The 12,515-nt window shown below is 42.2% G+C and overlaps 1 protein-coding gene across 1 annotated transcript in view; it reads right to left on the bottom strand.

Moving 5' to 3' along the window:
* The window catches only part of FBXW8 (F-box and WD repeat domain containing 8), a gene marked incomplete at its 5' end in the record, with an annotated part of 51,375 nt that overhangs the window by 22,756 nt on the left and 16,104 nt on the right, over window positions 1-12,515 (bottom strand). The window contains one exon of the mRNA XM_084538792.1: window positions 4,638-4,795. Within this exon, the coding sequence (XP_084394918.1) occupies window positions 4,638-4,795 (158 nt within the window). The remainder of the gene's footprint in view (window positions 1-4,637; window positions 4,796-12,515) is intronic.

Genomic DNA, 12,515 nt, shown 5'->3' with positions numbered 1-12,515 from the left:
GTAATAGCACTAAAATGTCACCATTATAGTTAAAGATATCGGTGTGGCAACATAAAAAAAAATTAGGCATAAGATTTACCAGTGCAGATGAGATCACTGCTTTACATAGTCTATCTTCCTGCCTCCAGCAGTGACCAGTTCATTTCCAAAGCAAAAATCTTTGCTAAGGTGAAGTTAAGGTTGCAAGCATACCATGTATTTTTCCGTGTGAATACTGTAATCTTAAAAACGTTAGAAAGTCATTCAGTCAAAGTTACAAGTAACACTTTCACAGCATGCTAAAACCTGCACTGCCATTGTGATTATTCGGATTGAACTCTAACAGTTAACTCCCGAAATTGATTTGGAAATTACAGCTTAAATGTTGTCGGTTCAAGGAAACAAGTTAAGGGCAAGAGGCTGATGAAGGTGGTGTGACTGCCCGCACCTGATGTTACAATTGCTGTGCCGACCTCCTGGACTGTCCCTTCAGCCCAGGTTGCACAAAGAATCGAGGTCTGTAACTTCTAACCCAACGCATTGTTGAGATGTGGTCTGATGAAAGGTCCACCTATTGCAATTCACTCTCAATTGCAGGATATTTGGATAAAACATTTAACTGTGAGTCCGTCGTGCCTTACGCAGCGTGCTGCTGTGTGGTCCAATTTTCGCTAGCCTCAGCGAGCATCACACACGCTCCTGCTTTATCAAAGGTGAACGGCTGGAAGCTGCTCTCCATCAACATCAACAGCGCCGGGCTCCAGTGCAGTCCCCTCCTTACAGCTGGAAGCACAAAGCCATCCTGCAAAAGCAGCTGGTTTTTACACCTGTCCTCACCTAGGTTTCTCACCGGTATAATAACCCAACACCTCTGCCACAAAACAAAGCACCTCTTCTCCTACAAACTAGCCTAATCCTCTAACGGGAAAAAGGCTGCATAAACACAGAGGCAAAAAAAAAAAAACATTAAATCAGGTTTACAACCATCATGACAGGGTGGCCCATGCTCCTAAAAGCTACCTGCAGCTACCTGCTGCCCTCGGCTGAGCCAAGGGAGGGCCACGTCCTGGTGCACAGCATCTTGCGCTCAGCTCCCAGCCACACATTACATCAGCTCTCCCACGTTACGATGCTGCTGCTAGCAGTGCTGACAGCCCTAGAAAATACACAGAACAATTTACATGTCTGTTACCTAAAACAAAACAAACCACAGCGAATACAGAGCGATACATATGCGAGAGCAGGGGCTCTGGACATGCTCCTGGTTTTCATTTTCACTCACTCCAGCTCGTGCACAGCCCAGCTGCACGGAAAGGCCAGGAGCTGCTTAATTCCCATCATCTCCGTGACGTTTTTCCTTTTTGTAGGTCGCAGTCCTGCCACTTCCTATTTTGATTGAAGCTCATGAAAAAATAAACAAAACAAATCTGTTCCCCACCTCTGAAAACAGTTCCTATTTGTATTTTTTTTCCTCCAAGCTGGGAGCATAAACATATTTCCTTATGATTTGGAGGTGCAGATGACAAAGCCTGTACTTCGTTCCCAACTCGGTGACTTGAGAGGCAGAATTCTCTGACCTAGGTGTAAAATCACACACCATTTAGCCAGGCCAAGGGTTTTGTATTGACAGCCACCTGCACACCTGTGTACATCTTACGTGAATAATTATACTGCTGCGTGCTACGTGCAGTTTTCTTCAAAGAAACCCAGAACACTCGCTTTCCTTAGTTTGAGGCAGCCTGTTTCCTGCTGGAGCTATTTCACAGCAGGTCCTGGCACTTAGGGGAAGACTCCAAACATATTACTTCATTTCTGTCTCTGCAAACAGGGTACAGAAGGGACAACACCCGCAAGCAGCTCTAAGGGCATCGGAACGGACAAGACAGCAGATTTCCAGTCCCAGAAAGCAGCACTGCCAAAATTCCCTTCCTGGAGCCTGCCAACAAGCAAGCGCCACTTCTGATCCCTGCAGAAGCCACCTTCCCCTTCTCCAGGATGCTTTGTGTCTTGCAAAGGGCCCCCACATCCTCCCCACACGTCTCAGCGCACTCCCGTAAGCAGGAGCACCACCCCATCTTGCCTACACGAGTATGAAGCGCTGCATTCAAAAACCCCAAAAAGACCAAAACCCCAAACCCAACACCCAAGTATGTTCTCTTGTCGCACCACATTGTTTTCAAGTCAAACTATGAGACTCCGGAGGGCGGGGGGAGGGTGATGGCTAAAGTAGACTGCTGTTTCCCAAAAGCTGTGGCTCGCAGCCAAAGGCAGGCAAGCATGGAGCAGATGGAGTCCTGGCAAGGCCCCTACTGTCCCTGCATTAGCAGCATCTGCTCATTACCCAGAACCCTCGCCTGCTTTATCTAATGCTCCAGGAAAAGCATTTTGATTTGATTCATTTCAGTTCGGTAACGTGCAACACAATTAGTGGTAAAATCAAACTGGAGGGCTGCCAGTGCTGACAATAGGAAACAAGGCAGAAGAAATATGAGGCCAGTGGGTTGGAATTCAAAAATCACAACTGTGGATCAAGTTGCCAAGTCCCGTTGCCCCAGGTGTACATGCAGTGCCCCCACTGAGTATTGGCATGGGCAGAGGAAACTTCATTTTCTCCCCATACATTTCTCTCTCATTTACCTCTCCTTGCAGCTTGTTCCTTGGAGGATGGCACCGTCGGAAATGTTCACCAAAAGTCACAATTCAATTTTTCTTTAGTGCCATCGCGGAGTTACAATTCACTTTGGATGCAGGCATCCCAGTACGACAAACCTTTTTCCTTGCTGTATTTCCTGTGCCTTGGGAAGTGTTTGCTACTACCGAACCAGAAAGCAGTGCTGCAAGACAGGCACGGCACGAGCAGAATCTGCCTGTTAGCTCTTCCCTGTGATCAGATGCCAAGGACATCACTGCGTGAGCTCTGTTGAACTGGGAGAAACTGATGTTATCTGAACGAGTCTGCTAGCCAGGGATTCGACAGAGAAGTCTAGACTCTTTGCCTGACAGCACCACCTCCAACACTAGCAGATGGTTTCTCTGTGTTAGTCAAACTTACAAACAAAGAGAAAAGGGAGCTGGAAAAGTACAACAAAGAACAATCAAACACATTATCTTCAAAGCCGCCCTCCCCCCCCCATGTTGAAAATAATTCTCTCCACCAAACTGTAAATATGTGCTTTCAGATTCCCGTTAGTAAACATTTCTAAAAACAGTTTTTACAATTCCCTGTTCACATAGAAACTAATCTATTCTGACCAGGGTTCTCAAATCAGAGTAACTGCCATATCACAGAGCCCATTAAAATTTCTACCCAAAAGAATAAAAGATGCAGAGCTTTATGCAAACTAGCATAGTCACAGCACACACAGGACTGACGACAAGGAGTGTGACAGAAAAAAACCCGAGACAGATTATTAGATTAGTCAGTGGGAGACTAGAAAACAAACAAAAGAACCTCTGCTATATTCATTGTTTGGCACATTGGACAAAAAGCCAACACTTAAAACCCTCACTGTTATAATTTCCTATGACTCAAGTAAATAATATTAATGACTGTTTTGTAATACCAGACTCGCTGTTGTCAGAAAATGTTTCCTATCAACAATTCTTAGCCCCAGAAAACAGTAATAGCACAACCCTGACTAGAAACAACACTACGAAAGCTGAGCTTCTTAAACATTTATTTTCAGATATAAAACATATAATTTACTTATAAAATAAAACATAAGGATTAGAGATTTTGTTTAGATTGCCCATTTTTGGTTTTGCTTCCACATGCAAAAATGCCAAGATTGTAGTATGTGTGCAATGATCTCCATCTTAAAAAACAAAACAAAACAAAAGCACACAAAAGGAAAAAAAAAAAAACGAAAACCCCACTGTCTTTATTCACACTTAAGAAAAGGTGTAAGTGCCAAATCACACAACCTAAAGAAAGATGCTAAAAGCTGAGCTCTGCCTGGGCAACTCAACCTGGGACTCCAGTTGTTAAGCACTGTTCAACCCTGACTTTTTTTTATTTGCTGACCCCAAGTCCAGTAGATGTGTAGTTGGCTTATGACTCTTGTTGCCCTTTATACAAACATCTAAGGATATTTAAAACAATGCCTATAACCAGGATTTTATTAGTTTCATTAAATATTAGGTCACAGTTTTTATTTCTCTATATCAAAGTACATAATAATCCAACAATGCAAACCACTATTTTAGTTAAGAAAATGTGCATCCATAAACTGCACTGGGAACATAAGAGGACACAGACTAATCAGACATGCAAGTTTACCACTATTCCCATAACAAAGCCCCACACTACCCTGAGGGAGTTTTGGATAGAGGAGAATGCTGGTGGAAGAATATTTAATATTTTTATAGCCAAACAAGTTATTTGCTTAAGATACTTTGGCTGGACTACAGCCTGGCACTCAAGCTTTGTGTAGCAGTTCCAGTAGGAATTAAACATCAGTTTTAATGGGTGCTATGTTCCAATGCCTCCTAATGCATTTAGGGTTATTGGCCAACTTTCTCACATAAAAGCAAGTGTGTGCGTGTGTGTGTATATACAGGATTACAGACACACAAAAAGCTGAGCACAGCTGCTTCATTTTTGTAAAGCTTTTTTTTTTTTTCTCCCCTAAATAGGGAGGAGAGTTGTGGTTACTTACCGTCCTCGTAAGCTGCTACAGCCAGAGAGCTGTTTATCCTCACAAAGGAGACATGTGGCTGAGGTCCAGCATCACCAGGACCGTGCATTGGTTCCAGGATGGGGGCTGTGTAGTCCCAGGTGCGCGTGTCCCACAACCTCACTTCCCCTGATGTGTATCTGGAAAGGAAAGCTATTATTCATTCCAAAAACATCTCAAAAGAGGTAGCCGCAAGAGAAGAGAGGAAGGAACAAGAAGCGTCTGGAAACTCAACGCCATTTACAGCTCCTAGACTGATTCTCCTCGTGTTTACAACCCTATCAACTTTGTTCATTTTATTCCCATTTATTGAATGCAGCACTGAGTCTACTAAGACAGGTAAACTGGAGCTACAAGAACGACACCACTGAGCTACCACAGTTTACCAACTATCAATGTTAGCTTTACAGATAAAATGCAGCGAGAGCAGGGCTTCAGGAAAAAAAGAGAAGTTAATCAGTAATGAGTCTAAATTACATCATGGCAAAACTTCAATCTGTTTCCTTTTAGTCTTTAAAAATGTATGATTGTGGTTGTGCCAAAGAAAGGCTGTTTAATCAGAGTATTTATGTACATACATACAAGCATTCACATGCATACACCCATCCAACCTACTGCTCTTTATAGAACTAAGCTCCTCAGTGCCTCACCAACAGATCACTTGCCTACATCTCTGAAGACTAATTAATTTATTCCTAGCATCAAGTGTTGTCTTTAGAATTAAAGCAATGCTTCTTTCTTCACAGAAGACTCCCCTACCAAAATATCAGAAAAAAAGAAGCTTAACATCAGACAAACTACACTTTGCTAATGAGAAAATCAAAAAACAGAAATAAGCTTCTCAGATAATACTGAATATATTTAATGGAGTGAAGGCTGTAACACAGCAACATAAAAACTGTTCTGTGCCACACAACGTACTATTAAAGGAAAAAAATAACTCCTGTGTCCTGCAGGCAAAGTAGAAGAGAAGCTCCCTCTATGACTGGTCAAAAAATATGGTCAATTTGGAACAGCTCAGTAAAGACAAGTTCTGACACTACTGTGACAATTAACAGTCTCAGATGTCTTTTTCTGCCATACCTGAGATGTGGATTCTGTTGGAAATGAAGGGTGTTTCCTGCTCTGTCAGCTTTGTTGCTATATCTTGCTTTTTAGGAGAAGAACATTTCAAGAGTGTTTCTTAACCTCAAAGGTCTACAGGGCAGAAACTTGCCTGTCCCATATTTATGACAAAAATAAGAAAGGACATGTTTACAGAGGTAGCAAAGGAAGGTGCTTAATAAAGGTTCAGAAGATGCTGGACTTCAGGACAGGTTACCCAGCTCTTCAGGGCGGACCATACACCTGGGCTACAGGCACTCTGGAGCAGATTTCCAACATCTCTGTGTGGAAATTCTCCACTACACACACCTGATTAAAGTACCATAGGAGGTGGTACAAATTGTTAAGCAAAATGAGATGCACATTAATTCCCTGCACTGAACTAGAAAGCAAAGAGACCTGTCCTTGTGAGACCTGCCTTCCTTTTCAATGCTTTACACCATGAAATAGAAGAAAATGAGAGGATCGGGAGGGATAGCACTTCTCCATCCTCCTCCTTTTGCAGATAAGGCCCAGGTCTCCCCATATATTTTGCTTTTGTTTCCCATTTACAGCAGTGCTATTTGAAAAGAATACCACAAGAAAGAAGCTTCCCCAAAGCAAAGCAAGATGTTTTACTCTAGACAAGCTGTCCGGACCAGTCCACAGGAAATATCACCAATTTGCAATATGGAAAAGCTCCCATTTCAGATAGGTTTTAAACTTTGGAGATGAAGCACAACAAAAATTGCATCTGGAATGGGTAATTGCACATATCTGTTGTGGTTGCACTCCTATCCTCACTCCCTCTCCAATGATGACAGGCACATGCTGGAGAGCTTTCACTTCCATACCATGAAGCTGTGCTGCTCTCCCCCCCTCAGCAAGGACCTGCTGAATACAAAGATTTCCTAGGTGTACCTCAGGTATTCCCTGGTGGGTTTGGGGCAGATACTACAGAATACCACAAAAGAGGATCCCAGCCATAATGCTTATTCCCGTTCTGCCAGGAGAGAGAACCACAGAATCCCCTAGGTTCGTGAAGACTTTCAAGATCACCAGGTTCAACCATTAACCTGACCTAATGAATAACATCAGAGTGGAGCATTTTATTTGCCAGGAGAAGCACACAGTGCCTACCAAACTCTATCTTCATGCATTTTGGTCCAGACATCCCACCGGTGCACTGCAGGCCAAGACAAGTGCCTTAGGTTCATCAGGAAGAGAAAGGAGGAGGGCAGTAAGGCATCTCTGCCCCCATCCTTCCAGCATCCCTCCTGCCCCGTTTCGCTCAGCCCCACCACTCACCTCCTTCCCAGTGCAGCATGGCACCACCTCAGTCCCATGCAGCAAACCTCACCGACAGAGAGGCATTCCAAGACCACACTGGAAAGCTAAATGGAGGTCTGGGTTCGGGCACTGAATCAGAATGGGGAAATGGGAGACATAAAGCACCTCCTCAGCTGACAGCACACCCCGCTGGCCATCGCCATCGGTTCCCAGAGCACGGTGGGCCCGTACCAGAACTGAACTGGAAGAGTGTCAAACGCAGATGAGTCCAATTCCAACCTAAAAAATTTAATGGTTCAACTCCCGGCTTTTAATGCTGTTGTAAAGAGCAACACACTTTCAATTTGTAACCACAACAAAAGGCTTTTAAACTATTAAAGCAATGCCTCGCTGTAAAAAAATAAAAAGGCTGCTTTATTGCAGATAATTGACAAATCTGCCATATCAATATAGATGGCTGAAGAACACGCTGCACTGCACAGAACCTATTCCTAGATAACTTCAGTATTTCTATTTATTTCCTACCACAACATTTTTCTTTTCCTTTACATTTCCCCATGAAAATTTTGCCTGGGCTACCAGCTACTGAATGAAAGAACCCCAGATTGAAGTATGCTGCCACAGAACAGGCAGAGCGCTCCAAACTCATTCAGTTACTGATTTTTCTACCACAAAGGCTATGAAAAACCCACAGAGCTTTCTGCTGGAGACAGAATAAAATATTTTTAATACAACAACAAATACGTACTATTGTTTGAAATAACCAACAGCATTCAGCTGCTGTTTTCCTCCACAGCCTACCATGCTGGGTATACTGAAATCATTATTCCAGTGGCACATAAACACTCTGATATCTAATACAAGCCAGCTGCAAAAACAAAACAAACAAAAAAGAACACAAACAAAATCCCGAACCTAAAAATCTGTGTTCTCAAGTTGAAACAAAAATAAAACTCTTAAGACCTGATGTATTTCATCAAGAAAGGTTATTCCAAGTCTTGCTTTCCTGAGCACAACAGGGCGCAATGCAAGACTATTGCTTAATGTCCCAAGTTTTTCCTTCTCCAGATACCCTCTGACCTGATGCCTTCCAACTTTCTCCAGTGCCTGGCTTGCAGCTCTGGGGCTGCATGCTCTTCTCCCAATTCACCAGATGCAGCCGCCCTTCTCTTAGTGTTTGACAGACACTGCCCACCCAAGTCACTCAGCTTTTTTGACGGACCTACATTTCACTTCGCTCTTGTTCTTTTAAACATCTCAGTGTATCCACGTGAGTAGAAGCAGCTGGAGAAAGAAGAGATACATTTTTCTTACTATACTTCTTCACTCTGACAGGTCAGTACTGTAACTCTAGACAGATACGTATATACATCTGTAAGGGAGTCTGCAAATTCAACTTAAGCTTTACAGAGGAGTAAAATAAACTTGCTGAAACAGAACAAGAAGTGGAATGCATATGGTATAAAGAAATTGATAAAAATTAAATTCATACGTTATCTACAAACGTACTACAATAAAAATACCTGCTCACTAATCAAAAGCATTTCAGCATCTCTTTACTGACAGTAATGTCATAATGAGATGAACAATTTCCTCGTGTCCTCTCACATGAGTGAAAGCAGAAGACCGAAGGAGAAGGAGACGGGGGTTAAAAGCTGCTGCTGTCCCACGATGGCTGGGAAGCAGGTGGTGAAGTGCAGAGCACATGTGGGAGGAAGCAGAGATGGAGGCTGTGCACTGCTCTAATGAAGTGGTGCTGAAGAGGCAGACGATTTCATAAGGAGAAAAACATCAGGAAACTGGTCAGAACACAGAATCTCATCTGAAAAAGCTCAACTGTGTTGGATAGCAATAGCCAGAACAAATTTGGGGAAGAGGAGGAGGGGGAGGCTGATCTCTCTCCAGAGCCCCAGATGTCTTTATCGTTGCCTAATGACAATTATACTCAACCAATTAAGACACTGCTATCACAGTTGCATTGTTAGTAAGCCTTTGGCCCTGAGTGTTGATGGCTGTCTAATTAGTGTTTGTGCAAAGTACAACTGCAACTAATATATAAACTGACAAATACACAAAAGAAAAACTGTTAACAGGAACATTTTCAAAACAGTAGACTCTACTCATTCAGTCCATGGCAGCAGCAAAGACAAACTGCTTTTCTTCATGGCCCACTTACTGCTGGCACTGCAGAATTTCACTTCAAACAGGCAGGTCAACCAGACCATCGCTGGCTTTCTGTTGAAAAGGGATGTTGGTGTAAGTCCGTTCCAGAGGCTGCCTCAAGCACACCACTCCAGGGCAAGTCTCACTGCACTGAGTTGGTCTGAACGCCAAAGACTTTTGGTAAGACACCTCACAAATCAGTTTATATTTTTCATATTTTTCTCCAAAGAAATCATAGCAAGAAAATAAAAAAGGAGGAGAAAGAAAAGCCTTTGTTTCACAGTCAGGTTTGATTTCCAGAAGGCAAAGTCTGTTCAGTTTCCAGATACCTGCGGTGATCAACAAAACAAAACAAAAAAATCCAACAACTTTGTTTCAGGCAGTCAGTGACCATCTGTTAATACTCAAAAGATCTTATTATGAAGTCCTTACAATGTCAATGCATTTTATTGAAGTCAGTAGGAATTTCGCTCAAGTAACAATCTCCAGCTATAGCTCTGTTTAAACGGATGCCTGTTGATAAGCAAGTAAAATAATGAGTATTTTGCACTGTCTTGCTGCAACAACGATCTCAGACCTTTCATCCGTATTCCACCAAAAGCACCTAACCAGTCCTTCATGTGGTTAATTAGGGTACCTAGTCAATGACCCCCCTCAGCAGACTTAAGAATAGAGTTCAATTAGCTATGCAAATTGAGTCCAAACACCTTTGTTAGTTGGTTCAATCTGCTCTTAAAGCTTCATTTTTCACTAAGGCTCAAGTGAGAAAGTGGTAATTCATAACGTTCAATTTCAAAAACCTCTTTTTTATTTTCAAAAACCTCTTCATCAAACATTTTGCAAGTTACAAAATGCCTTCGTTGCAACACACAATGCTGAAATTATTAAATAGATTCTGCCACCTTCTTTATACTCAACATTAAGACCCACAGCTTTTCCCTGAAGTGAGGGAGAACGATACACAGCTTACTTATGAGAGTCAGAGACACCTCACAAATAAGGCTGGATGAAAGATGTAGCAGCCCCCCAGCTTTCCTGTGCTCTCATTTACAGTTAGAGATATTGATTTTGCCACTACAAATAAAACCAGCAGATAGCTTGGCTAAGAGATTTCTTAAGAGAGATTCAGGAAAAATGTCTAGTAGCAGTTACAGAATGCAATGACGGAGTAAAGAGAGCTACTTTGTATGGCAGAAAGGAATATAAATGGAACACAATGACAAAAAATGAAATACAAGTGGGATAGAAAAGATTTTTTTCTGCTATTACACAGAGTGGCAGAAAGTTACAAAAAAAAAAAGAAAAAACAGATGGAGGTAAACAAAACCAGCACTCGAAACCATCGTAACACTGGTAGAACAACTTGATGTCTGTGATTCCATCCTAACATTACTTTGGGTTGCTGCACAAGAGCAGCAATGAAAAAAGTGACTGAACTTGTACCAAAATTGGTTTGGAAACAGTTTAAGGCTTAACACGTAGGAAGTATATTCTGAGCATCCCTGCCATCAGTTCCTGAACACTTACAGAAACTAAGCTGGAAAAGAGCTTACACCTTCATTCTCATAGCCTTATTTAGGAAACCATAGCTCTAGAAAGTGGGTTAAGCTGCTGCAGAGAACATGAAATTCTTCTGTTATCTGTAACAAAATTAACATTTCACCAAGTTCTTCTGTGTGCCTTACTTTCTTATTAATTTTAAGCACATGCAAATGCCATACCAAGGGAACAGAAACAAGCCAAAGGGTTATATGGCAGGCAAAACATTTTAATGAACACTTTAAAAAGAAGTTAGAGAAAGCCAAACTGTCTCTAGCCATTTCTTTTTTAAGGCCAAGAACCTCCCATCATTAAGAACAAGGCTCCATTAACAAAAACAGCTGCTCTGACCAAGGAAACATAGCACAATGTGTACTGCCTATGGCTGCTGCCGTGGGAGGGGAAAATATACATTTTTTTTCAAGAGAACTCAGGAGGAATTATGATGTAATTTGGGAAGGACCCGGTACATCAGCTATATTATTTGATAAAAGGACAACCCTATAATGGAACAAATAACACAGTGGCTCCGGTTTCAGACACGGGACAGAAAAGACCGTTTAAGGATGATGTAAATTGATCTGTTTGTGTATCAGAAGGGATGCAAACTGCAACACACTGCAACAGCAGAGAGGAAAAGCATCACCTGAACTTTAAGGCACTGATGGCAACAGAGGCTGGTAGGTCATGAAAACTGTAAAAATGAACTGTCCAAGAAATTCACAAAAGAAGAAAGATGGGCTGGTCCAGCCTCAGCAGAAAGCTGGGTTTTACAAGCTCGCAAATAACTGCTGTGACTTCAGAACAGCAGGCATCACTTCACATACAGCAAATCCCGCTGCGGCAACGCATTCTTCTGCATCCAATCAAACCTGTAAGTAAACCAATAGCTTAATGGTGGGCCAGGCTGGAAAGGGAGCTGTCACAAAGAGTCAGTATCAAGCTCCTGCTATTGGTTTCACCTGAAAGGCTCTTTTTTCACCAGATGACAGAGAAGCCGATGTGCTTGTCACTTAACACAACCTTACCTAACTCCCGGAGTTTGTCACCTGACCCCTCTGAACTCGTGATGTCATCCCGTTTTCAACCTCCTAAAGGTGACTCACATGAAAAAACAGGTCTGACACTTATTACTTCTTAACAATGACAAGAAGGAGTGAAGAGAGCACAAAGGGTTTGGGGGTGGTTGAAGGAAGAAGGCAAGTGTTTTTGCATCCTTCCTTCCTACTTTGTTTTACATCCAGGCTCAGCCACCGGGAGGCGAGGGAGAAACCTCTCAAAGTTGCATCATTATGCCGGTGAAATTTAAGCAATTAAATAAGGAAGGGGTTTGCTCAGGCTGTTTAAGACTTGGGTTTGTTAACTTTTATTCATTTTCATTACTAATTAATATTTTGGTTTCCTCAGGTCTGCATACTGAATTAAGATGCAAGAGCTAATAATAAATACCTAGAGAATAGCCCACAAGCCCTATAGCAAAAAAACAAATTAGATGAGAGTTGACATGAAGTTTTTAAAAGTGCAGAAAAGTGTTTTCAAAGCCTTTCGGGCTAGTTTCACACATCATAATGAAGCTAAAAAGGGTGGCAAGCCCATTTGTTAAAAAGTCATTTGCAGGTCACCTTTGAGCAAGAGGAAAGCAGTGTGGAAGGTGATCTTGGAGAACAAAGAAATCCGCCATATAGCAGCAACTGCTTTAAGTCTGTATGTTGCTTATAGTGACTTAAACTGCAAGGCCCACAACGTTCAAAGACACTGCAGTGTTTAAACTCTAACTCCCATAAG

Source organism: Aythya ferina (genome assembly GCF_964211825.1).
Source record: "Aythya ferina genome assembly, chromosome: 17".
Lineage (NCBI taxonomy): Eukaryota > Metazoa > Chordata > Aves > Anseriformes > Anatidae > Aythya > Aythya ferina.
This window is presented reverse-complemented; position numbering and strand designations above follow the sequence as displayed.